This window comes from Melitaea cinxia, chromosome 1, assembly GCF_905220565.1.
Source record: "Melitaea cinxia chromosome 1, ilMelCinx1.1, whole genome shotgun sequence".
NCBI lineage: Eukaryota > Metazoa > Arthropoda > Insecta > Lepidoptera > Nymphalidae > Melitaea > Melitaea cinxia.
Genome location: NC_059394.1, coordinates 12,208,843 through 12,236,416, shown reverse-complemented (window position 1 = coordinate 12,236,416; position 27,574 = coordinate 12,208,843). Strand labels below are relative to the sequence as shown.

General features: G+C 33.6%; 1 protein-coding gene across 1 annotated transcript; it reads right to left on the bottom strand.

Annotated features, from left to right (window-relative positions):
* Positions 1–258: 258 nt before the first annotated feature.
* Positions 259–6,171, bottom strand: LOC123656973. Its single transcript, XM_045592585.1, has 5 exons — positions 6,084–6,171; positions 4,379–5,999; positions 2,868–3,634; positions 1,915–2,041; positions 259–1,498 (listed from the first exon to the last, which is right to left on the bottom strand). The coding sequence occupies exons 1-5, from the start codon at positions 6,169–6,171 to the stop codon at positions 1,450–1,452; spliced, it is 2,652 nt and encodes an 883-aa protein (XP_045448541.1). The 3' UTR covers positions 259–1,449.
* Between the last annotated feature and the right edge of the window lie 21,403 nt (positions 6,172–27,574).

The window sequence follows — 27,574 nt, the reverse complement described above, 5'->3', positions numbered from 1 at the left end:
ACTATTTTTTCATGCACATAACCTTTTTGTAGCATAATTATTTAACATACATTTAATGTTTTATTAATATTAACAAGGTGACCCGGTGAACTTCGTATCACCTATTATAAGTACATATATTTGTGAAAAATATGGTCAAAACTTAATACCAAGTTTTTTTTTATCTACATTAAATGCAACACAGTTAAACAATTAATCAATTAAAAGTTGGTGAAAAATCGTCGAAAAAAGAAAATAAATAAATAAATTTCAAGACGATTATTAAAATCTATCAATATATTTGACAACTAATTGACAATTTTTTATTTCTAAAAAGACAAGAGACCTTCTGAACGCACCTATAAATATTTGACAACCAAGTGACAATTTTTTTATTTTTAATAAGACAAAAGACCTCAAATTTTAGTCACAGCTAGGAACATTCTGTATAGAAAAATTAAATTGTCGTTTTTAGTATTTTCCGTTACTTATTATTTGTTTCTCACCGTTTAAACCCTTCCTGAATTTCCATAAATATTTCGAGATCTAAAATAGTCAAATCGGTCCAGCCATTTTCGAGTTTTAGCGAGACAAACGAACCGCAATTGATATATATGTATTATAGACTGACTTACATTCATAGTCTTAACAAGCCCTAAATTTATTGTGAAACTAATTTCATGTAAATACAATATTTTTAAGAAAAATATCAACTGTTCTATTTGTAGGACGAAGGAAGGTGTATTTTTCTACAAAAGTAAATGATTGTACATTAGTTACCTAATTTTATCTTTGGGATAAATCTTATTTAAGAATGTGCAAATTGATTGAGCTGCTCCATAAATTGAAAAAAAAAAAAAAACTTCAGGTACAGGTTTGACGTTCAATTTAGATAAAATAGTACATACAATCGTTTTATATACTATAATTATAAAAAAATTATAAATAAGTTTTAGCTGACATTGTGTTTTATATCTTAAATGGCACAATTGGTTCAAATCATCAATCATTACAAAATAGCTGTTATTATATGTATTTTCACTAAATGTAACAGATAATACAGTAAGTGTTTTGAAAAAGTATTATTTTTATTATGATCTAAGATCCAAGAGATTGTGTTTTATATTTTTCATGAATAATAAAACGCAGGTACGTTTTACATACATAAACTTAAGTAAAATCTGAACCATAGAATAGTTTCTATCAAATTTAATATTTTATTATATAGGTATATCTACTGCTCCTAGTTAAATAACATCTACAGCTGGTTAGTACTTCATGGTTTCTCCGTTGAGTATCAATAGATTTTCTGAAGTTTTTAGCAAGGTGATATTAAGTGTTTTTGACGATACTAGTCCTTAGACTCGTTTACCTTTTTACTTTACAGTGATTTAAAGTTCTATAGGTCTATTTTTTATTTTGTAATTACACTCTAAGTTATGATATCATTTACGATTTATTTGGTTAACTTCAATCGTCGTCATTAAGCAGATCTGTGCAGGATTTGGCTTTGGTAGATCTGGAAATAATATTATTATAAATTAATTTACACCATTAAATATACAAAGTATACCTACCTACATTGGTAGATTCATTGTTATTTTAATTGGGCTATATTCTTAATTAAAATGTCAATAAAGTAAAATAAACGTAAGAAATATCTGTAATTGCCAGTAATTTTCTTTATTGTGACATTATTGATTTATAACCCTTATCAATTGCAACGATATCATGACATAATTATGACCGTACAATATTGTTTACGTTCTCAATACAATGTATACCTAATTCAATGAAGAGGTACTTTAAACATTTTTGTTATAAAAAAATTACTTGTTGGCAATATTAAAAATATTTAGTTCATTAAACCAATTTTTTACCGCAAAAGTTTATGAAGCTATGTTATAATTTTGTTAGACAGTATTTGTTACTTACTGGTTCTTCACTCTGCGACACACTCTAAGTTCGATAGATCCAGATCGCACAGATTTGAAGAGAGCGAGAGCTTCCACGTGTGCTAGCTCGTGACATGCCTGCCCATTAACAGCCAATACTTCATCACCTGTAAAAAAATTACACGATATGTTAAGCACCTCACTACTTATATACACTCTACGTATACTACTTACTCACAGCGTATACTTATCTAGAATTATTAAGGGTGGATCTTGTTTATAATTATGACGTGGTTTTACGCACGTGAGTACCTAAGTACAATATGAATTTTGTGATAAAATGTATGTTGTGTAAGTTCATACTTAACTGTAACGACGTAAAAAATAGACTTATAATTTTTTTAAAGTTGTTAAACTTTAGCAGGAAAGAATAATCCTAGTTCTTAAGGGTAACAAACGGACGTACGTATGTAAGTAGATACTAAAACAAGTATAATATTTATACGAATTGTAACAACACTTATGGATCAGCGCAATAAAGTCTCGCGTATAATTTATAAATCACACCAGTAATTTTAAATATACCTAGTATGTGTACATCTGACATGTGATACCAATATGTACTTAGTTCATAAAACCAATTTAAACCTTAAAAAAAATTATGAAACTATGTTTTAATTTGGTTAGACAGTATTTGTTACTTACTGGCCCTTCGCTCTGCGACAAACTCTAAGTTTAATAGATCCAGATCGTACAGATTTCAACAGAACATTCATTATTAAAAAAACATTTACTTTATTCGATTTTAACTATAAAATTTACGCAAAAGTTAGATATTATCATAACGCTTTAACAAATTTATAGTACTTTTTATCATTATATATTACATTAGTTTCTTGCGAGACAAAAAAATAAACGTAGTACGTAACGTTTGACGCACGTAAAGTTTGTTATAACTATGCTAAATGAATATTTACAAATCAATCAACTTACCAGCTTTGAGTCTTCCATCATCAATCGCTTGACCTTGGGGAAGGATGCTTTTTATAAAAATTCCTAAAGGACCTCGAGGAGAGTCACGTCCTCCAACAATAGTGAAGCCTAGTGGCTTCTTTCCATGACCCTTTTCAAACGTAATCGTATGATACGTATGCGTTGGAGCCCGAGGTCTTCGAGGTAGTGTGCAAAAACTTGTGGTGTTTTGAGTATGTACATCACCTTCACCTTCTTGTTTTTCTGTACTTCGTTCAACACCGTCGGGTACATCAACGTCAACAACATCGCCCGTACAGCTGAGTATCAATCCGTCTTTATTCACACCACCATAACTAACGACTTGTCGACGCAGTAATTTGTTGTTCATACTGCTATAGCTCGCGTTCTGTCCTTTCAGGAAGCGGGAGTGCGTGTCCGCGCCGTCCGCTTCGTCCGGAGTTGATAGCGCGCCGCGATTACACGAGGATTCGTCCTGGGAATGACGTGGATCTATTCTGATATCATATTTATCGTTACGTTTTTCCTTACCTAATATTATTGCGTTTTCGTAATCTACGGAACTTTCTCGCATTAACATGACGTTTCTTTGCGACTGTTCACTTTGTCTTAATTCCGGAGTTGCTTTTTCCCGTTGCCTACAGATAACAATGTCGATTTCAGATGTTCCTGATCGTAAAGCTTCTTTGGCTTCTGACATTGTAAGGTCACGAAGTCTTCTACCGTTTACGTTAAGGAGTTCGTCACCAACGCGTAATGTCCCTTCTCTGCAATTATTAAAAATAATAGTAAGTATTTTAAATGAATTACGAAGATATTAAACGGGGAGTAAGTTGGTGAATGCGTGATGACAGCGTTACAAAAAGTATGATGGGGCGAGGCGAACGGAAATAGAGAGAGATATAAGTTAGTGAAGATAGAAAGAGAGAGAGAGAGTTACATTTCGTCTATTACTGTAGCGGCAAAAGAAGTGAACACATTTTCTTTCTCTCTTTCTCTCATAGCCAATTACGTTTCGTGTATCTAAGACACAGTCTTAACTGAGGTAGGGCATAGCAGGAATTTCCTGCTCAAAATATGGAGCAGCCCGACTGGGGTAGTACCTCGACCTTACAGAAGACCACAGCTAAATAATACTGTTTCCAAGCAGTATTGTGTTCCTGTTGGTGAGTAAGGTGACCAGAGCTCCTGGGGGGAATTGGGTATAGGGTCGGCAGCGCGCTTGCGATGCTTCTGGTGTTGCAGGCGTAAAAAAAACAGTCTATATATACACTGTAGGAGCAAGAGAGAGCAGTGCACGCGCACGTTTTCTTTCTTCCTCTCATAGCCAGTGCATGAAATATATATACCTCAGTCAGTAGTTCGGTTCGTTCGTTCGTTTAATATATGTGTATGTTTACACATGAAGTTATATATATACACACATACATACATGTAGATGGAGCTAAAGAAGTTTAACTTCAGTCGTGTGGTCTTAAGCACAATCATTTCTTTTTAAATTAGTTACATACCTATCAGCTAATCCATCGGGAACAACGTGAGCCACTAAATATCCAATATGGCCCTCATCTAATAGTTTAGTTTTTGCAATAAATATTCCTAGTTCGTCATAAGGACTTTTTCTCATTATTCTAACGACTTTAAATTCTGATTGTACTTTACTGGAACCAGATTTGGCAGGTTTTCGGCATGGGGGTATAGGGGGTATTCCACAGTCACCTTGACTAGCATCTCTTTGTCGCATCCTTTGTTTTTCAGTTAACTGTAAAAATTGTGGTTCAGCGTACTCAGAATTTTTAGGCATTCTTCTGAGTATTTCTTTCCGATCTAATGACAAAGCTCTTTGATTATGACGTAATCTAGGCTTGGGGTGCTCACTTTTTTCTCTGCTTCTTCTATTTGACACACGAACTTTTGTATAAGTTTGATCACCAGAAACACTGCGGCTGTGACAAGATATTTGTGGGTTTGAATGAGAAGCAGAACTTTCACATCGTGAAGATATTCTGTCGCTGTCAAATATGGACGATGCTGCTGATTCATTGACTAGAATACCCGAATCTGCATCTTCACAGTCTTGTATCAAAACATTCTCATCATCGCATGAAACTTGATAAACATCATCATGAAATACAGAGTTATGGCCTTTTTGGAATTCATCTAGTCCAGGCAAAGCTCCATAAGAAAAACTTCTTAGCTTAGCTCGCACACCACCCCTTTTCTTTCGACCTTTACTTATTGCACTGGTTGACTTCGCTATATTATCGTTTTCACCACGCGTTGCATGGTCATCTTCACCGGCTTGTTTATATAACTTAGAAAAAAATTTATTTGTAGAAGATTTAAGATATCTGTCTGACATAGCACGCAGTTTAGCGGAAAGACAGGAACTAGGACCAATTGTATCTTTTTCATCTTTGTGTTTGAGTTTCTCAGTCTTATTGTGAGAATTAATGTTAATCGTTGATTTATTTTCATATGATTCATAGTCGTCATTAAATATTTGATCACTCGATTTAGAAAGTTTTGTTGCAGCTTTTGGTATAACATGATATCGATCACATTCTGAACCAGAACTATAACATCTAGTTCCCCTGTTAGTAAATGATTTGCCTTCTCGCCAATTATATTCTACAGGGCTTTTCGCAAAGAACACATCGTCATCATAATGTTGCATTTTGACCCAAGGGTTGTGATTTTCGAATTCAGTGTGTTCTGGGTAATTATCGGTAAAGCGACAATTTGCTATTTCTTCAACATGACCGAATCCACTACAGTCACTTCCTGACGTGGAAGCAGCGTCATCTCCATGTTTAATTTGGGCGTTAGACTTAAAACACGATAATTTAGTATTTTTAACCTTATCAAGTAACGGGTTTCGTTTTTCTCTATACACCACGTATTCTTTCTCTAAAGAACCTCCGCGGTTTTTGCGACTAGTGTTGTGACTTTCTTCTGGTGAAGTGGTTCCATTTTGCAATGATATTCTACGTGTTACTGGAGTTTCACAGCTTCGATGACATGGGTGGGGAGATTTTTCTACAATTATTATTTGGTCGCTTAAATTGTAAAAATTTGTTTCCACGGAACTACTGCTACTTTTCCTATTAGAATAGTTCACTGGAGACATATCTGGAAAAGAAATATATTCATATTACTAAAATATGGTACTTTTTTTTAATTTATAGAAAGTTTTTGTTATATTATAATGATTACCTATTCTTGATCTTCGTGTAGATCTAGACTCTGCCTCCGGTGAAACAGCAAGCAGCCGCGGCGGCTCACCTTTCTTGAACCACCGCATTTTGCTTTGATTTACACCATTTTCACTCGTTTTTGCTGCAATAAATTAAAAAAAAAAGTATAACATGCATGTTACACAGACAATCCAACTATATATTTTAAATTACAAACATATCATTTTTAATATATTGGTAATAAATTTAAATGTCTAATGTACGTTTCTTTGATATAACTACTGCACCTAATTGATTTCTATCATTATATTATATATAGCTATTTTTTTATAATGTGTGTAACAATATTATAAGTGTATAAACTCAGCACTGATAAAATTTCGAAGAACTTTTGCATTAAAAGCACAAAGTAAATTTTTGTACACATATAAACATGTATTTATTAACTGGTTAGTTTATAAAGTAACGAACTACGCCTCGTAAGTAACGGAGCAGTAGCAAGTTTAAAACAAATGGTAAAGTGCTCTATCAAAAATAAAGTCAATGGTTATTGTACTAACTAAATGTAACCAAAGAAATTAAATTTTGGCGATATTATTTACTCACAAACAGGGTTTCATAATCAAGTTTGTAGATTTTGGTTCCGAAATTAAAATGTAAAAATTGTAGACCTTGACTTGAATAAATTACAGGTACATTTACGGACTAAAATTGACGTTATTGAACATTGGAATGTAGGCGACACAGTGCATAAGTAATGCATGTGTTGACATACTGCAGTTAAGTCAGTTCGTTAAGTATCAATATGGCAAGCAAGTGATAGGAATTTCGTTGATGTCCTTTTACGTGTTACTAACTAATTACTAAAAATAAAACCCGAGAGTGCAGGTGATGGCTATTCTAATTGCAAAAAATTAAGGAATCTTAGAACCAGTTTGTCCGGTATCTAATAGATACACGGTGTTATAACATGTTGAGGCGTTAATGTATTTCTGATCGACTTGATTGGATAATATTTAGTATAATTTTTTTATCAGGAGCCAATCTTTGTTACATAAATAAATCATTAGCGTTATTTATTCTTTTTCGAAGTTTTATTTTAAGTTAATTATGCAAAAGCGTTTGCTTACTTTTTAAAATCTTGATTTACAAGTAACGTCAGGTAACATAAATTAATCCATTTTACTGACTACACTTATAGATGAATTATCTTAGGCGTAGTTAGTAGGAGATACAAATACATTTTTTAAAATGTTCACATTTATTTTAATACGTCAAAGAGAGATTTAACATACGAGTACTGCTTTCCGTTTTTGCGCGAATGACGAATCTTATATCATTTACTAGCTGGAATACTTTACACCTTGATTTATTTAGCTTAAATAAATACAAAGTTATTTAATACATAAATAAAATCTAACCAGGCCAAGCGGCAAACTTATTTAAAATTCGTCATAACATTGCATAGACTGAATATAATTTCGATAAACTAGTTGAGACACGAGACATCACTTTCCACTGTCGCAAGTGTTCTCACTGTATCACGTAACTTCTTAGCCTTGCTCGTGACAAAAGCTTATTGAGTAATCGGCTTTATATATTCGAAGTAATCGAGTTTTCGATCGCGATAACCTTTATCTAGAAGAACATTTTAATAAAGTGTCATGTACACATCAAGAGTGGTTTATATAAATCGAATTCCTGAGATAAAGTTTGCCACGTATGTTTAAATATAAACATCAATAAGTAGCTAATCTGACAATAAAATCATATCTGTGTGAAATGTTTGGATAAAGGACCAAAAGTTCCAAAAAAGTTATCGTTAATTTATTTCCATTGATAATATTATCTCGTAAATTTAGATGACACAATAAGTAAATCTCGGCGCCAGAAGTTCGTCGACCTTTGGTCCTATGAAATGAGTCGTTTCTCAACTTCAAATGTGATAATTTGTGCATATTGCACACATGCATATGCGACTGCATCGTTAGGATCGAGACCGGGTTATCGAGTGTCACGTGAACATCAACAGCAATTTAATTTTAGCTTCAAATTTACGGTCGAATGAAAACAAAATATGAACCTATGTAGATTATAAGCTAGTTAACCAGTTGGTTGTTTTTAGAATTATAATAAATATCTACTATTTTTTAACTACATCATTATTATACTCGAATACTTTATTAATAAATTACAAGTCACAGTTCTTAAGCCATTGCACACATTACCACATGCGCTTTACCTACTTCAAAACAAACTTGAAGAGTATTAGAGTACATTTGAAGAGACGAGCTAAGGGACACCCAGTGCGACGTAAACACTCTCACTAATGACATTCAGTATGCAGGTAATGATGTCCTTACGTGTTTTCCGTGTAAATTCCGAGTGTACAAATCAGGAAGTTGCCAAAGGAAGAAACCATGAGAATACTTCCAATTCATTTTGCGCAACAACAGTTTATTTGGGTTATTTAATTAAGAATAAAATAAAACTTGACCATTTATATTTACAGTTAAATTTTTAAGCTTACGCAATACGAATGTATATAATTTACGCGCATACTCAAGTGATAGCCAATTTTATATACCAACTGCAATAAATTTGTGTCAATATGTTTACTATGTTTTCTTAATTTAGAAATATCATACTTTATACAGCATCAGTGTCCTACGATTAAATAGAAATCTAATTTGTCGCTTAGCCTTTAACTGAATATAAGGAACAAAGTATTTAGTTGTGTAATTACGTGTTTATATAAGTTGAAATACGAGGTAAGGAGTTCGAGTTAAATTCTCATGGCGACTTTTAGCTCATGGACGGGCATTAAGAACCGTGGAGGGATTAAGCTTCCGTATTATCAAGTACGTGTACGTTATGAATCATCGTATACTACTACGTCAGGTGTCTTTGTGACAAGTAGCGTAATTAATACGACTATAACATATCAATATTTCATTCACTTTTAGTTTCTAAAACGATTTCGATTAAAAAAATTCTCTGACTATCAACATGTTAATAAAAATATACATATATGAGGATAAAAACTATGGTAGGTAGTATAAAAATATTTTTAAGTAAGTGTAAATACGTATTTACTTACTGTGTTTATATAAATTGTTTTGGAAGTTATTGTCTGTTCAAGGGTACCTATGCCCCAAAATATCGAATCATATACGCATTATATTTCCTGTTTATTCAATGACTTCATGGTAAAAATATTAAATACAATAAACAGGTTTACCATTTATAAACGGTATTTAGATAATACAAAAAGAATAAATCTTCCTAAAATGCTTATAACATCATAAAATGATTGAACCGTCAGTGATTATAACGCGTAACACGCTATGCATCACAGCGTCCGTTATCGGCTGCAACTGGAGATGATAAGAGTTTAGTAAGCTTAGCAGAGGTGCAAGATAACGTGTGGGCAGTCATTTTACACGAGATAATAGAACTAGTTTGTTACGAAATCGATGATTTCTAGATATGTATTATAGAAATGTGTTAGATAGTATTATATACATACAATTAAATTTATACTTTACTTTTTTCAAACAGATTGATTACGTAATTACCATACGCGTTAAAAAAAACGTCAACAAGCCTTCGATATCATGATTTATAGGTATAGTTTTTATTTCATTATTAATTATTCTACATATATTCAAAGCACGTTTTAAGCATTAGAATACTAATTAAAATATACAATGAAATAGCTGTCTGAACAGTCTTTGTTCTGTCAAAAGTTATTAGTAAATTTATAAAAAAAAAAAATTCAAGTATTAAAACCTTCCGTGGGTCTTAAAGAACATACAAAAAAATAATTGTGTTTGCTCGCAAACGAAAAAAAACCGACTTCAATTACATCGACAAGTAATACAACGTAGATCGACGAAAAAATAGTCAAGTAACTACGCGTTATCAAAGATTACTCAAAAAGTAGTTATCAGATCTCAATAAAATTTATATGTGACCACATGATAAATATCAGCTTTCGATTAAATTAAAAATTATCAAAATCGGTACACCCAGTAAAAAGTTATTGCGGATTTTCGAGAGTTTCCCTCGATTTCTCTGGGATCCCATCATCAGATCCTGGTTTCCTTATCATGGTACTAAACTAGGGATATCCCCTTTCCAACAAAAAAAGAATTATTAAAATCGGTACATCCAGTAGAAAGTTATGCGGTATAATACAACGTAGGTCGACGAAAAAAGCATCAAGTAAAAACGCATTATTAGATATAACTCGAAAAGTAGTTGTTAGATCTCAAATAAATTTAAATGGGACCAATTGGCACACACAACCTTTCGATTAAAACAAAATTTGTCGAAATCGGTCTACCCGGTCAAAAGTTCTGATGTAACATACATAAAAAAAAAAAAAAAATACAGTCGAATTGAGAACCTCCTCCTTTTTTGGAAGTCGGTTAAAAAATAGCCGAATTGGTCAAGCCGTTCTCGAGTTATGCGCTTCACTCACTTCAGCCTATCGCAGTCCACTGCTGGACATAGGCCTCCCCAAGTTCGCGCCACACATCCCGGTCTTCCGCAATCCTCATCCAGCCTACACCGGCAATCTTACGTAGATCGTCGGTCCAACGGGCCGGAGGACGTCCCACACTGCGTTTGCCAAGACGCGGTCTCCACTCTAGGACCCGTCTACTCCAACGGCCATCGGTCCTGCGACACAGATGACCAGCCCACTGCCACTTCAACTTGCTAATTCTGTGGGCTATGTCGGTTACCTTCGTTCTCTCGCGGATAGTCTCATTTCTAATCCTGTCTTTGAGAGAGACCCCAAGCATAGCCCGTTCCATTGCACGTTGAGCGACTTTAAACTTGTGGACCAGTCCCTTGGTCAGTGTCCACGTCTCGGCTCCGTATGTTAACACAGGCAGGACGCATTGCTCGAAAACTTTTGTCTTCAAGCATTGCGGAATCTTCGAAGTGAAGACTCGACGGAGTCTGCCAAACGCCGCCCGGCCCAACCGAATCCTCCTATCGGCCTCCTTCTCGAAGTTGTTGCGGCCTAGTTGGATAGTATGGCCTAGGTAAATATAATCCTGAACAACTTCGAGAAGGGTACCATCGACCGATACCTGTCTCGGTATGACTTGGTTGTTAGACATAACTTTCGTTTTGTCCAAGTTCATACAGAGAACGACACGTCGGGAGGACTCGTTTAGACCGGCCAGCATTTGGCCTAACTCATCCAGCGTCTCCGCAAAGATGACAATATCGTCGGCGAAACGAAGGTGAGAGATGAATTCACCGTTGACGTTGATGCCCCGTTCCCCCCAATCCAAGGTCTTAAAAACATCCTCTAGCGCAGTGGTAAACAGTTTCGGTGATATTACATCCCCCTGTCTTACCCCGCGCCGGAGGGAAATAGGTCTTGTTCTTTGGTCATTGACATGAACGGTCATCGTCGCCGCGTCGTACATAGATTTTAGTACCTCGATATATCGCCAGTCGATATGACATCTCTGCAGAGAGTCCAGGACAGCCCAGGTCTCGACGGAGTCGAAGGCTTTCTCGTAGTCCACAAATGCCATACACAGCGGTTGATTATATTCTTCCGTCTTTTGGATAATCTGCCGAACAGTATGGATGTGGTCCACGGTGCTGTAGCCATTTCGAAACCCAGCCTGCTCTGGTGGTTGGAATTCGTCGAGTCTTCTGGCGAGACGATTCGTAACAACCCTCGAAAACAGCTTATAGACGTGGCTCAGAAGTGAGATCGGTCTGTAATTCTTTAACAGAGACTTATCGCCTCTCTTAAAGAACAGCACCACCACACTCCTGGACCACGCCTCCGGCGTGGTACCTCGGTGGATGACGGCGTTAAATAGTCTTGCCAAGGCTTTCAGGACAGGTCGCCCTGCGGCTTTAAGGAGTTCAGTGGTAACTCCGTCATCCCCCGGGGCCCTTCCGTTTTTAAGCTGCCCGAGCGCTGCACCAATCTCATCCTCTTCGAAGTCCGGGATACACTCCGAATAATGGCGCAACAATGGTGCCCGTGGATCTTTGGTGTCCCAAGTCGCAGGCTTGCGTGCGCTCGACGAGTACAGCTGTCCATAAAAATTCTCAACCTCTTCTCGGACCTGAGGGCGAGAGCAGACGGTTCTGCCATCTGCTGTTTTAAGCTTCGCAAGAAGGCTTCTCCTCAATGGTCTTTGGAAAACTTTGGACCCCCTATTCTGCTCAATCAGAGTAGCAACCTCTCTCGTATTTGAGCAGCGGAGGTCTCGGCGAATAATTTTCCGTACCCTCTTGGAAAGAGCCCTCTGTTCTGGCGAAGCAGCTGGCAACTCGCGCCTCTGCCGCATCAGATCCAAGGCTTCGGGAGAAAGTTTGGATTGCTTCGTTGGCTTTGTTGGTGGAAAGTGCCTGCGACCCAGTGTACACACCGTCTTCACCACGTTGTCGGTTATCTCGCCCACGTCGCTAGTAGTTTCCAGCGAATCGAATCGGTTTTGGAGTTCCAACTGCAACTGCTCGGAGCCACATAGTATTTGGGGCAGCGTAGGTCGGAGAGTAGATTTCATCAAGCGGGTCCGCTCCTTTCGGAGACATATATTCAGAGTGCCCCGTACTAGCCGGTGGTCGCTGCCGGTGTTAAACCTGTTAACCACTGAGACATCTCTGAATATATGCCTTTTATCCGCTATGATGAAATCTATCTCGTTCCTCGTCACAGTATCGGGGCTTTGCCATGTCCACCTCCTTTGGGGCTTCTTCTCAAAAAATGAGTTCATCAAGAAGAGCCCCTCCGATTCGAGGAAGTTGACAAGCGTCTGCCCCCTGTGATTCCTGTGCCCCAATCCGTGTGGTCCGATGCTCGATCCGTCGCGGCCTTGTACTCCCACTTTAGCGTTGAAGTCTCCCATAACAACGCTGTAGAAGGTCGAAGTAGTGCCATGTATGGCCCTTGTAATATCTTCATACAAGGCTTCGACTTCATCGTCAGAGTGTGCCGAGGTCGGCGCATATACCTGTATCACTTTCAGGGAGTACCTGTCGGTGAGCTTAAGTACAAGATACGCTACCCGGGTCGACACACTACTGACTTCCACAACGTTGTTAGTGAGAGTCTTGTGAACCAGAAAACCGACGCCACCTTGGGAAAGCCCATCACCTTCACGGAAGTAGAACAAGTGCCCGGAGTCCAGGATCATCGTGTCCTCTCCCTCTCTTCGGACTTCAGACAACCCCAGTATGCTCCACTTAATGTGACTAAGTTCTACCTCAAGTTCGGTGAGGTGATGGTCCAACCGTAGCGTGCGTCCATTATACGTAGCCAGGAATATTTTTCTATGGCAGCCTCCCGTACCCCGGTGATTCTTGGCACCCTCTACCCCACCGTTACCACGGCCGCTGCCGTAGCCGGGAAAAGTGGGGCTGCCGGGAACTGAGGGCCTTATTTTTAAGTTCGAATTCATGGGGGTTTTTGCCCATAGTCACCACGCTGGGCAGGCGGGTTGGTGACCGCAGGGCTGACTTTGTCGCACCGAAGACGCTGCTGCCCGTCCTCGGTCTGTGCATTTAAAAAGCCAGCAGTTGGATGGCTATCCCGCCATCGGTCGGCCTTTTAAGTTCCAAGGTGGTAGTGGAACTGTGCTATCCCTTAGTCGCCTCTTACGACACCCACGGGAAGAGATGGGGTGGCTAAATTCTTTAGTGCCGTAACCACACAGCACATTATGCGCTTAGCAACATTAATTTTTATGCGTATAGATTATTTTTCTCCGATCTCTACTCGATCGTATTAAATATTACTTAAGCGGAAAAGTTTAACTCAAAAACCACACCTAAAAGTTTTAAAATTATCTATACAATTTTGCTAAAAATTGCTTATTTCACTATTCGTCGACAAGTTTTCGTAACTTACAAATTATAGGTATATATGCTCAAACGATTTAGACTTTTTTCCAAATGTTATTCAGCGCGTAAGAATTAATAAGAACATACGAGTAGCAAAATAAAAAATTCACTACAAATTATAAAAATATTATACGGTCAGTAACCGTTTTATTTTTATATCCGTAATAATTTTCACATGATTTTTTGTGAGTGTTCTTTTACAATAAAAAGGAATATGCGATATTCACTTTGGTTGCCATGTACATTTTTGGTTTCAAATATTGAAAAGATATAAATCTTCGTAATGCAAAACGGTATTACGACATCCATGGTGTACCTACATGACGCATGTGTATTACTCATGTTTATTTTTTACAGTGATGATCAATCGATTTAGAAAAAACTAAACTGTCGAAATATGGATCTGTTTGAACTGAAATAAATCATTAACAGCAATTATAACTTTTCACTAATCTATAAAAAAAATTTTTTTAATAATTCTTTTCATGTATAAATTCTGGTTCACTGTATCTTGCTTGACTAACTTATAATGACGACACAGATAAATACAAAATTAAAAAGCAGACGTTTCTTCTAAGCATAAATTTACAAATTGCATATAATTTTATCGTATTCAAACGAATTCCTTGCAATTGCTTAAGAGTAAAATTACAAAAGAGTTATTTTACTCAGCTCGTACACTCGGTTCGTATTCGTATTACCGTTAAAGACATCGATTGAAATACACTTTATGTTGACAATTTTACCAATTAACCTGTGACAGTAACGGCTCCGTCAATATTACGAATAGCTATTGAATGGTTACTGTAAGGTGGTCATTAGTGAAGTTAATGGGTAATGTTGTGTACGTTGACTGAAACGAAATTATATGTACGTAATATTGTAAATGTAGTTTGCATAAGCAAACTTAAGATTTGAACAAATTAGTACGGTTAATTAATATAAAGGAAATAAAATACAGCTAAGGGATTGTTATAAGTAGCTTTTAAGATTAAATCGATACAAAAAATGAAGTAAAAAGAATAAAAATAAAAACACAACGAATAAGATTAGCTATCTTATTGTTGTAAGGAAAATGGAGTTCCCAAGTAACGCTCATCCTATCGTATATTATGCCATCAATCATCGCGTAATTTTTGCTCTAGGCGGATATTATTTGTATTTGTATCCTTCATTTGGCTCAATTCCAGGGATAAAATTGAGTTCAGAATGTTCTTCGAGTTGTTTTCGCTGAACAATACGACGCGCCAAATATGGAAATTTTATTGTCTTTTTCCTTAGACATTTAGATAAAAACTAGAGTACAAATATATAAATTGCAAAATTTTACGCATACAAATTAATTTTTTAATTTTAATGAAGAGCGATCATTTTCCAGCTTCTTTCATTTGGATATAACTTACCATTTAATTTTAATATTTGGATATAACTTACCATTTAATTTAAATAAAGATAAATAAATGTCAATACACATTGCTCACTTTTCTGTGAAACTATTGATTACGAATTTCAATAGCTCGATGTTTTAAGTTCTGTGGTTGTATATGCACATCGATACGGCAGGCGGAGGCTGACAATTATAAAAAGAGAGAAAGGATAACTTCGGTTCGGGATTTCACACAAGTCGCAGACATTTTTTACACACCAAGATAACAACTTCTTAAAATTGAATTCAATTAAATAAAAAACTATGTAAACAAAATGATAAATACCAATAATATAAGAAACAAAATAAAATAATAAAAAAAAAAAAATTTTTTTCGTGTCTGAGTTTTTTAATTAACTATTGTAAAGGTTATAAGATAATATAAATAAGATATTTCTATCTTATTTCATAGATATCTACTACTCATTATTAAAACAGTTATTTACTATTAAAATAAGCCCCGTAATAAGTTCCAAGATTTACCAATATTGAAGCTTTTGCTAACTGACAGTTCCGGCCAGCGTTGGGACATTTACAAACTTGAAATACCAATCTTTTATAATGATAATACATACATTAAAAATTTTAATTTTTTTGGTGAAATGATAGTGTTAAGTAATTTAATAAGTTAAGAGTACGTAATACGTAACAAAAACTTTGTTGAATTTTAAGTAAACTAGATTTAGATAGTTTCAAATCTAAACTAATATTATAAAGTTATATAATATTATAAAAGTATTACTTGCACTAACTATTTTAAAATGTAAATTACCTGAACGGTATCAAATGTGTATCAAGCCTAACACGAGTTAATGTTTATTACTTTCCAAGTCAACTGTCTGTGTTTAATTTATTGTCTTACTCACTACACTGCCACTCTATTCTTCTTAAAAGTTTAAAGTATGAAATCAAGAATTTACTTTATATTTTACAAATCATCATCACTTCAGCCTATCGCAGTCCACTGCTGGACATAGGCCTCCACAAGTTCGCGCCAAAAATGGCGTGGACTTATGTGTGTTGCCCATATAGTCACCACAATGGGCAGGCGGGTTGGTACTACGCTTATTGCGTTCACTGGGGAATCCAAAGCTATCAGCATTTGAATTCCCCGTAGCCAAAACTGCTACCTTGGACAACGGGTAAGTTTGGCAGTACAACGAGGGAATACCTTTAGTTTAGAAATGTTACCTCGGTAATACTGCGGATAAGACAAAACTTATGAATTTCTGTAAATCTTATGTACAGCATTGTCTGAAATATGTTTAATTTTGATTATATTAAACTACAATATATGTTTAACAGTAATAACTCATGATTTAAAGACGATTATGATGTCCATATAATTTACCATGTCTATTGACAAATTATGTAATACTTTTTGTCAATAACGAAGGAGCTTAAAAATGAATACCTATGCCAATTAGTTACACACTTCCACGAAATCAAAATAATAAAACCCTATAAAAAGATTAAATTATCAACGATGTTGAGAAGAAAATATTATACAATATTATGAACTGAATATCTAATCTAAATCCTAAGCTTTTAAACTAATTAATTTTAGTCTGCGTCAAATAAACAAGTTCAGATTAACAACAGCAGATTACGTACCAAAGGGGTTGCTTTCTTTAAGCGTATTTTATAATAATCTTATTTATTTTATTTTCTGTCTGGTCTTTTAAAATTATTTACTCTAAAAAAACAATATTTAAAAACTGTATACGTATATAATGGTGTTTAAGCCAAAGCAACGATTAAAAACTTTTGTAATTTTCTTCCTATATATGATTTTTATAATTTTATAGAGATACTCATAGCTTTTCAATGGCAGAAGATAAATAAACTAATTTCTAAAATAGCAATAAACATTTTAAATAGACACATTTTACTTAATTTTTTTTAAATAAGAAAGGGAAAGAGAAACTACCGTATACGGCAGAACACGTACGTGTGTGATCAGTATTTATGTCGCAGTGAAGTACGATTTCCAATACAAACGTGGAAAAAATACGGATGTTTAAACTAGTCACATAGATGGAAATAGATTTATCCGCAGTATTTACAAGACACGCAATGAACTAGGAAATATGTTCATGGTGTGAGTAAACAAACTGTGTTTTATAACTTACGCCTTTTCAGACGTATGTTTGATGCGTGAAGCATGATTACATAATAGTAATGATCATAGTATTAAAAAAGTCCAAGTAAACTACAGATTGTTACAAAATTTAATTTATTCTCACAGTATTCTCATTAAATGTAGGAAAGTATTGCCTAATACGCTTAATTTCGTTGTTACTTTTAAATACTTCTAATGGCTTCACCTAATTTTAAGGAAGCCTGATCACTGTACGATACTGTATAAATACGAGTAGGTCTTTGGCTGTGATTGTCTGTCGCTGTTGTAAAATAAGTATAGTTATTTTTTTTAAACGACTTACAAAAAAGGAGGAGGTTCTCAATTCGACTGTATTTTTTTTTTTTTTTTATGTATGTTACATCAGAACTTTTGACCGGGTAGACCGATTTCGACAAATTTTGTTTTAATCGAAAGGTGGTGTGTGCCAATTGGTCCCATTTAAATTTATTTGAGATCTAACAACTACTTTTCGAGTTATATCTAATAATGCGTTTTTACTTGACGCTTTTTTCGTCGACCTACGTTGTATTATACCGCATAACTTTCTACTGGATGTACCGATTTTGATAATTCTTTTTTTGTTGGAAAGGGGATATTCCTAGTTTAGTACCATGATAAGGAAATGGAGGATCTGATGATGGGATCCTAGAGAAATCGAGGGAAACTCTCGAAAATCCGCAATAACTTTTTACTGGTTGTACCGATTTTGATAATTTTTAATTTAATCGAAAGCTGATGTTTATCATGTGGTCACATATAAATTTTATCGAGATCTGATAACTACTTTTTGAGTAATCTTTGATAACACGTAGTTGCTTGACTATTTTTTTCGTCGATCTACGATGTATTACTTGTCAATGTAATTGAAGTCGGTTTTTTTTTCGTTTGCGAGCAAACACAATTATTTAGACTATTTTTGTAGGTATATATGGACGTTATAATATATATTAGTGACGAAACTTATTTTTTTATTTAAAGTAAAGTGTTCGTTAAAGTTCCAGTTTATTGAGATTTATCTCAAGGTATGCAGCCTATGGGCTATATTATATCAGGCTACATGCATGCATAGGGGCAAAGCAGTAACATACGTGGTTATATATAATATTAATAACCCCACAGCATGTCAAGTTAATTGATAAATACGATAAGATCTGTTACAGCTATCATGAGGTTTTTGTATCGTTTGACGTCATCAGAAATATTAAATTGTATTATAATAGAATAGGTACTGAATTTTGTAATACAATAAATAAAGCAATTGTGGTTTTGTCACTATTCCATTTACTTTTTTGATAACTGTTTTGCAATAAATTTCAAACTGTTTTGTTATTCCAAACAATATTTTTAATATCATATCAAAAATCGACCGTTCCAGCGGGAATCGAACTTGCATCTCCGACTTACCGTGTCTTGTACTTTAGAAAATTAAGCTATGGAACGGTGTACTCGCTCGCTCGAAATTTTTGATAATTATGATGATTTTATATTCGGTCTAAGCGACGACGTTTTGTTATTGTTTCATTTAAGAATTGTCAAAATATTACTTTTTTCTCATATAATTATTACGAAGGACAAAATATTTTTTTTTTAAATTTGTACCGAATAAAATACCAGTTAGACTTGTTCTTGTGAAGACAAAACACTTTTAATGGTGTATTGACGTCATTGAGGAGATGTATTCAGGCCGCTTCATCCGTTACCGTCTTTTAGGCTTTAAAGCTATTGAGTTGTATGGAATCGATGTAGGAGCAACGTGGGTAGAATTCCTAGGACCTACAGTGCGGTGATCAACCGCAGCATAACTGAGCAATGTCCGGTATAATTTATTCTCTGATTGTAACTAAAATACATTTATTTCTTATATCTTTCAAAATATTGAATTGCAATGAACATTCCAACTTAAGTTCTTGTTTTGTTTCGTTTCTGGCTATTGTGGAGTAAGTAGTGGTACCTCTTTAAAAATAAATATTTTTATATTTTTATCATCATTCATCAAAGTAAAAAAATTAAATAATAAAACCGTTTGATTTGGTTTAAGTGTTTAAAACTGGCGATGCGTCTAATGAGAATTCTTATTGAAAACATTAATGCTACAGTGAGAAATGAGAGACGTATTTAAAATGTAATCTTCTTAGGAGAGTAATATTAAGCTTTTAGGTTTTTTTAACTCAATTTATTTTTATAAAAAGTATAGTACCTTTATAGAAGGTAAATTTTTTAAATAACGACAGTAATAAGCAAGAACGAAATTATTCGTAGTAAGGCTTAAGTAAATAGATACACGTACATTATATCACTGGTTAAGCCAGATCATAGCCATATAGTCTAGTTCTTTATAATAATTATATAAGGGTTTGGTATCAAAGTTAGGCTGTTAGGTTAATCATATCCGTTCAAAGGTCAACACGCGCGACCTTGATACTAAGGATTATTAAGATTAACGATGACGCTTTGATTACTTCACTTATCGTTTATTTGACATGATATATTATAGTCATAGAAGCTCAAATTCAACTACTTAAGTTTAATCAGAATACGTAACTAAACCGTACCCACTTTATTAGGAGAACCTAGTTAAATCGATATTGCTTTTGATTTGCCCGAAGACAAAGTGGTCATAGATCAATTCTAAGCAGTTAAATATTTTAGTTAATCTTCACTGGGTTTTCGACGAGTTAAATTATTCAAATTTCGTATAACTAAGTTACTGATTTATAGGTCAAAGTAACAATATTTTATCACTCAGTAAGTACTTAGTATATATCTAATTTTTCCATTTATACAAGCCGTAAAAGCTGTGTTCTATTCAGCAATGTTTCATTTGAAATTTATTGTTATCATCATCGTTAGCCGATGGTCAATCTAATACTAAATTGAAAAGTGAAAATAAGTTATTTGCAACATTCGTTTTGCGCCTTTAGGAACCATATCCTAGCTTTCTTCGACCAACAATTATAAAGCGATAAAAATCATAAACAGTCATGTTTGAAAGATTAAAAATTACAGTCTCCGAACAAGTTTAATATCGAACAGATTGTTTTAAATTGTACACAAGACCCAAAGAGAAGCGTTAATTTTCTAAGAGTAGACCACGAAAAAAGTCTCAAATTCGGTGAAACTTGTACTTATGTCAGGTACAGACAAGACAATATTCTACAGAAAGTGGGTGTTGCCAATGATATCTTGTTTGTGATTGACTTCTTTCTCAAAGTTCATAAAATATCTCAAAGATCATAAATAATGATTATGAACAGTACAGAATTGAACTCTAGTATAGTTTAGTGCATATATAGCTGCAACCAAACGTAAATTCATTAACTTAGTGGGAATAAATGTGTATAACCCTCTTTTCAATTGGCAGATTGGAGTCCTTATATTATGCTTGTCGTCTTTATTACTGAATCAGGTTAGGCTTTCGCGCGGTGGAATTGTTCCTTTTTCTTACCTTAGACTCAAAGCGGGAATAATTCTATTGAGTGTCGGACTCACATAATGCTTTAGATTCAATGAACTGCAAGCTGAAGTTTAATAAAGCGTATTGTTAAATGCGAGTATTTTCTTTGAGATTTAAATGTATTCCAACTGGATTTCAATAAAGATCCTTTACAAAAACTACTTATCTATATACCTATTTTTTTTATATTTAAAAAGTTACAAACATCCTAAATATATAAAGTAAGGTTACAAGTTTAAAAACTAATTACTCTTATATAGCATGCCGTCAATGTTGTAACTTTCAAAACTATAAAAATTTAAAGTTACAGTAAGAAAAGTGACAAAAAATGCCCATTTATAAATCTTAATTTTATTGCAACGAAATATATGTTGTTATATAATGATCTCATTTGGTAATAACGCATAGCAAGTAATGTTGTATTTTTACTTAAGTTAAACGGAGAGTATCTAAAATCTAATCTTTTATTGTTTTACCATCAAATTAAATAAAAAACAGAACACTGAAATATGTATTAATTTGTAAGGTTTTTGAAGTAATAAAGAAAAAAAAACTACTACAACATGGCAATTGTTACAATATTGTTTAATTGATTGTAAATATCATATTCTTACGCTAAACTCATTTTTGTGATTTTAAATCCAGTTTACAATGAAATAGTTTTTTTTTAAATCTTATTTTAACTTCTAACTGTGTTTACTAAATGGTAGTGTTTATGCTGATGGAGCGTTATTTCACTCTAACATTTTAGTCACATGTTTATTGAATATTCATTGTGTCGTATGGTTTTTGTTTGGTAAATACCATTTGAGTTTCAGAGAAATTGTCGCCGTTGACAAAAACATGAAATATTCACAAGGCACTTTGTCATACGCGATTGTGAAACTTAACCGTAAACGTGGACATTTAAAAGATAAAGGATGTCTTTGAAACTAAACAATTTTAAAATAAATAATTACGTGTACGTCTATACGTACTTACTGGGCTTTTTTTACTCTTATTGTTTATTTTATTTCACTAAGTAATTAATTGCGAATGAATTTTAATTTTTATTCTTTAAAGTATTTGATTCTTTAGATTTTAATTTACCTTAATATGTTAAAAATAATCCTTTGTTTTATCAAGGAAAACAATAACATAAATACATTAAAATATGTAAATATGATTTGAATATAATTGTGATATTATCTCCAGAAAATACGCTTAATATAAGTACTGATATAATTGTATAATTGTTCTTAACAATAAATTCGGCTTGTAACATAAAGAAATATAATGTTAATTTAGTAAGACTCAATGAAATATAGCTGATGCCCGCTAATCCCGTACGTATCAGCCAGTCGGAAATAATGTGAAATGAATGGGCATCGGCAAAGTTCAGTGATCTCTATCTTCCCACCGACACGGTAGATAGCATCATTATAAATGTTACAATAGCTTGTAACTGAAGACCAAGAAATAACTAGCATAATTACCTAAAAATATAGAAGTTTCGTAAAAAAATCTAGATTTATCACTCTGTGAGCAAAGATTTAAATTTAATTGATTAAAGTGAGAATGAGTTTTACATAATTTAAATACTTAATACGACATATTTTATAGTTCTTCGCTACGCTTCAGCCTGTAATATCCCACGGCTGGGCATAGGCCTCTTTTTCCATGTAGGAGAAGGACATAGTTCTTCAATAAACGAAAAAGTAAAACATCTTCAATAAAAGATAATAAAAGGTGCTTCACTTTTTAATGTTAACAAAACATCTTTTCAATTATACACATATTAAAACTTCCATCTTTAATTTTTTACACTATTTTAAACCTGTATTTTTTATTGTCATATACCAAAGGTGGAATCGCTATACATGAAATACTTGATTCAAGTTCGTCAATAATATTCGTAGAAACAGTAAGTGAATGTCATATGTGTATATAATTATTTGAAAACCAGTGATATTACATTCTTGGGCCTTGTAACTAGTTTTCAAAGCAAATATTTCGACACCTGACCGCACACCTGGGCACGCGGACACGGCAAATACGCATCTTAAAGCGATCATAATTAACCAGATAACAGCAAAAAATTACAATTATGAGAATTTATTATTAAAGATATATTAAGTATTCTTTTTTTCCATGGCAACGCAAAAGGCTTTTGAAGCAAAGCAGGCTGTGAAACAGCAGTTCACGCGGCCCGTACTTTTTTAAAAAGTAATGAGGCTGAAGTTCTGAAAGTTGACGTAAAGAATGCTTTAATTCCTTAGACAGAGCAACCTTGCTTAGAGAAGTCTCATCACATCTTTCTGAAATTTACTCTTACGTTTGGTAATGTTACAGTTCACCATCTAAACTACTTTTAAAAAAGAGTTCGATAAAATTGGTTTCAAATTAAATTTTTCTCACAGATCTTTTATCACGACTTGGTCAAAAAACCTTGAGACACTTTTAGACAATGAAATTTTTAGATTTGCTGTCGGTCTCCAGTTGGGAGCTCCACTGTGCTTTAAACACAAATGTCCTTGCGGAAAGGAGGTTGATTCTTTTGGACTATACGGCTTTTTCCTGCAATAAGAGTTCAGGCAGGTTTTCCTGCCATGGTTCCCTAAATGATACCATAAAAAGAGCTCTTACCACCATCGACGTTCTGCTCTTATCGAGCCTACTGGAATTAGTCGTGGTGATGGCAAGAGACCTGGTGGATTGATGTTGGTTCCCTGAAAAACGAGTCTGGCGTTTTTGTGGGACGCAATCTGCATTGACACCCTTGATACGTCTCATGTCAGTGTAACAGCCTTAAAAGCGGAAGCCGAGGCGGTTAAGGCTGAAACGACTAAACGGCACAAATATTCGTTATTAATGCCAAATTACATCTTTGTGCCGTTTGCAGTCGAAGCACTTGGACCTTGGAATAGGCAAAAAAAAAATTAAATGAGATAACTTCTCGTCTTATTGCCTCCACTGGTGACAAGAGGGCTGGTGCATTTTTTGCCCAGAGAATCGGCATAGCGATTCAACGGGGAAATGCTGCCAGCATTCTTGGCGTTCACGCGGATATGATTTGTACCACAACTATCTGAAACTATTTAGTCCTTAATTGGTGAATTAAGAATGTAAAAAAAATATGTATAATATTGTATCAAAAAATAATAATAATAATAATATTAATAAAAAAATAAATAATTAAAAAATAAAAAAGAAATAAATAAAATGATTATTATAAATATTTTTGTTGGTGTTTTAAGTTTGCAAAACTTATCGTTGGCAAGTTTTGATAATCCTTATTTTAATATAATACTTTTTTTAAAGTATTGAAAATCCTTTTGCTTTAAAATAAAATTGCAATATATATTATCCTAGCTGACCCTGCAAACGTTGTTTTGCCATATATTTTATTAACCTTCTCGATCCCCCCCCCCCATAACTTAGAGGAATGAAAAATAGATGTTTGCCGATTCTCAGACATAACCGATATGTACACAAAATTTCATAATATTTTATTTACCCTCTTAACCTCCTCCCCTCCTCCTCTCCTCCTATAACTTAGGGGTATGAAAAATAGTTGTTGTTCGATTCTCAGACATACCCGATATGCACACAAAATTTCATAAGAATCGGTCAAGCCGTTTCAAACACTGCGACACGGGAATTTTATATATTAGATATATTTACTTTAATATACATATCTTTCGATATTGAATGACACATAAAGATAAAATATCTGTAATAAGATAATTGTAAAATTACTTTCTTACGATGTACGATTTCAACGATTAGATATGGCGCATTCGTATTCCTGTAATACTAGTCGGTATGTGTGCCCAGTGAAAGTAATAGCTTTTGTCGTACTCGTAACTGTCGGATTATATTAATGACAATATAATATGTATCTCGGTGAAATATGATGTGGGTCTTACGTGATCCATAACTCAGAATCTTATTAGAATTGGATGATACGAGATTCAAAATAGAATTATGATATTTCTAGATAAGGACGTAGACTTCGTTACCCGCCTGCCAAAAAAACTTCAATGTAACAAGGGTTCGAATATTAGTTGTCTACTATTGTATATAAACATCATCGTAACTAAAAATGTCTACAAACAAATTCGTTGTTACCCTGTCGCTAGAATCCTTACATCAACTTGTCACAGACTTTATTATCGATAGGTATTTTATAGAATTCGAAAATATATTTCTATTTAAGCATTACTTTTTGCAAGGTAATCATAACATAAATCCATATACATAAAGCTGCATTACCTGACTGGTAATTGTCTATGTCGTAATCTAAATTCATTGTTTTGTTCATAAATATTTAAGTTTATTTCGCAACTCTGAACTAAATTTTGGAATATTATCTAATTTGGAAACGAGATAAATATCAAACCTGTTTGTACTACAGTATCAATCTAGTTTCAATATAGATCTTCTAGGTATTCGTTCACATCATGACAGAAAATGATTAAAAATAATAAAGAAAATACATTTAGTATTAGTGTAGTTTAAGGAAAAAACACATTTTTATTTATTATAGTAAGTTTATGTTTAGTATGAATATAAAATACGACGCAAAGTATAAATTTGTCACGTCTGTGATCATGCAAGGCCAGTTTTATTAGTAATTTTATAACGATATAAATTATTTATAGTCATTTTAAAGAAAATCTTAATGTGTTTAAGTTATAAAATACTCAGTTTCATAACTAATTTCAATAAAATATTAACCCAAGAAAAAACTTTTAAAAAGTTTGTTTTTTAATTTCAAATTTATTTTGGCTATAAGACTATTAACGTAGGTACTTACTTAAATGAAAGTATTACCGTTAAAGTACACTTTCTCTAGTCCCTATAAGAGAGAATCTATACCTAACAGACAACCACTGAAGTTTGAAACTAAATTTAAAAAACTTACGGCAAATAAAGTGAAATATAAAATAGTATAATTAACTAATTATGACAATTTTTTTCATAATAGATTAAAGATGAAACAGACGATGGTTAATCGTTAGTAAATTTTATTTTCAAGCATACCTTCAAAACTACATTCGACATAAAAAGACGGATATTTTTTCATACTTATGTTTTTATTATACTAAAAAAATTAAAGTATTGTTTAAAGTATTGATGACTTATGTTCGTAAATACTGCAGTGTCATACAAACCGGATAACCGTGTTATTTTATTATAAGTTATATTTTTATTTTCCGATGAATCATGCATTGGAATGTCTTCATTGATTTGTGTTTGATTGACTTTAACGTAAAAATTATTTATAATGTCTGTCGCAAAAATTCTTGCTTTAAAATTTATATAAATCGCTTTAAAGATCTAGTTACATCTTATGACATCTATTTTAATACACTGTTATTGGTTAATTTTATAAAATAACTTCGATAAACAATGGCCTTTTTATTAACACTAAAGTTTAAAAACAAACCTTTGCAAAATTAGCGTTCCCTCATAAAATAGTTATTTTATGAAATCCCAAACACTATATAAATAACTTCAATCCAAATATAAACAACAAAAGGCGTAAAATTATTTGTAAACTAATATCGCTCACAACAACGTGCTACCACCGTCTGCGTTCAATCGACAGAAACGCTAAACACGACTGAAGCAATTGCGACATCGTACCGCCTAAGTGTAAGACGATTTCCTGTATCGATACCAGTATCGATAAGTTTTTCATTCATTTCCTCCTGACTATGACTGCTAGCTAAATCTTCTGTTATCTATGCGGCAATGTATATAATCCTTGCATCCGTCAACGATACAACTTGGATGTCAAAGTAAAGTAGTCTCGGACGTAAACAAATTCGTTTCAAAAATGAGATTATAATACTCAGGTGGAAACGCCGCAGCATTCATATCCCTGTGGTTACATCCCGCGTAGAACGTGGGAAATGTTTTAAAAATTGCTTTTAAATTTCCATCTTCTCATGTTTCCCATCATACTTTTTTGTACATACATATTGTTCGTTGTGCGCTTTATAAAGGTATGTGCTAATTAAATAGGTATTAATTTTGTTTACCGTTTTATTACATTAACTAGCTATTTTTACATATAACAGTTTTTCACTTCAAATTTGAAGTAATAAGTATGAGAAATATTTATGGAAAATTAATGGTTAAAGAACGTTTCTAACGTTTCTTTATTCCTTTGTGAGATTATGTTAACTATACGTATTAATACAAATTTCATTAGTAGTATATTCAATGCAGTGTACAAAAAAATAACATTTCAATTCATAGAACTGCTAACTATACCGACGTGTACGTGACCAATTCATGAGAAAAGATGAAGGTACAAATAAACATATCAAGTTAGCAACGTTAAGTGCAAACACAAGTCAACAATTATTTTTCTGAATAGTTTGTACGTTTCTCAGAAACTGGTCGAGATATAACATCTTGCAGTTTTACTTAGCGCTTGTAAGTCGTAAATTATTTTCAAACAAGGTATTTTTAGACTCATAGCATAAAGTGTTTGTTACATTTTCAAGTGCCTTTTTAAACTATTAAGTAAAAATATTTAATTGTCCACCTACCTTGAAATTTTTTACTTGATCGTTCAATCAGTTCAAATCGTTTCTTTTACAA

Bases quoted from the DNA above. Each gene is read 5' to 3' on its own strand.
- LOC123656973 (XM_045592585.1), bottom strand. From the start codon at position 6,171: ATGCGGTGGTTCAAGAAAGGTGAGCCGCCGCGGCTGCTTGCTGTTTCA. The intron at 6,000-6,083 runs GTAATCATTATA...TTTCTTTTCCAG, and splicing joins TACACGAAGATCAAGAATAG to ATATGTCTCCAGTGAACTAT. The intron at 3,635-4,378 runs GTATGTAACTAA...TAATAATTGCAG, and splicing joins CCCGATGGATTAGCTGATAG to AGAAGGGACATTACGCGTTG.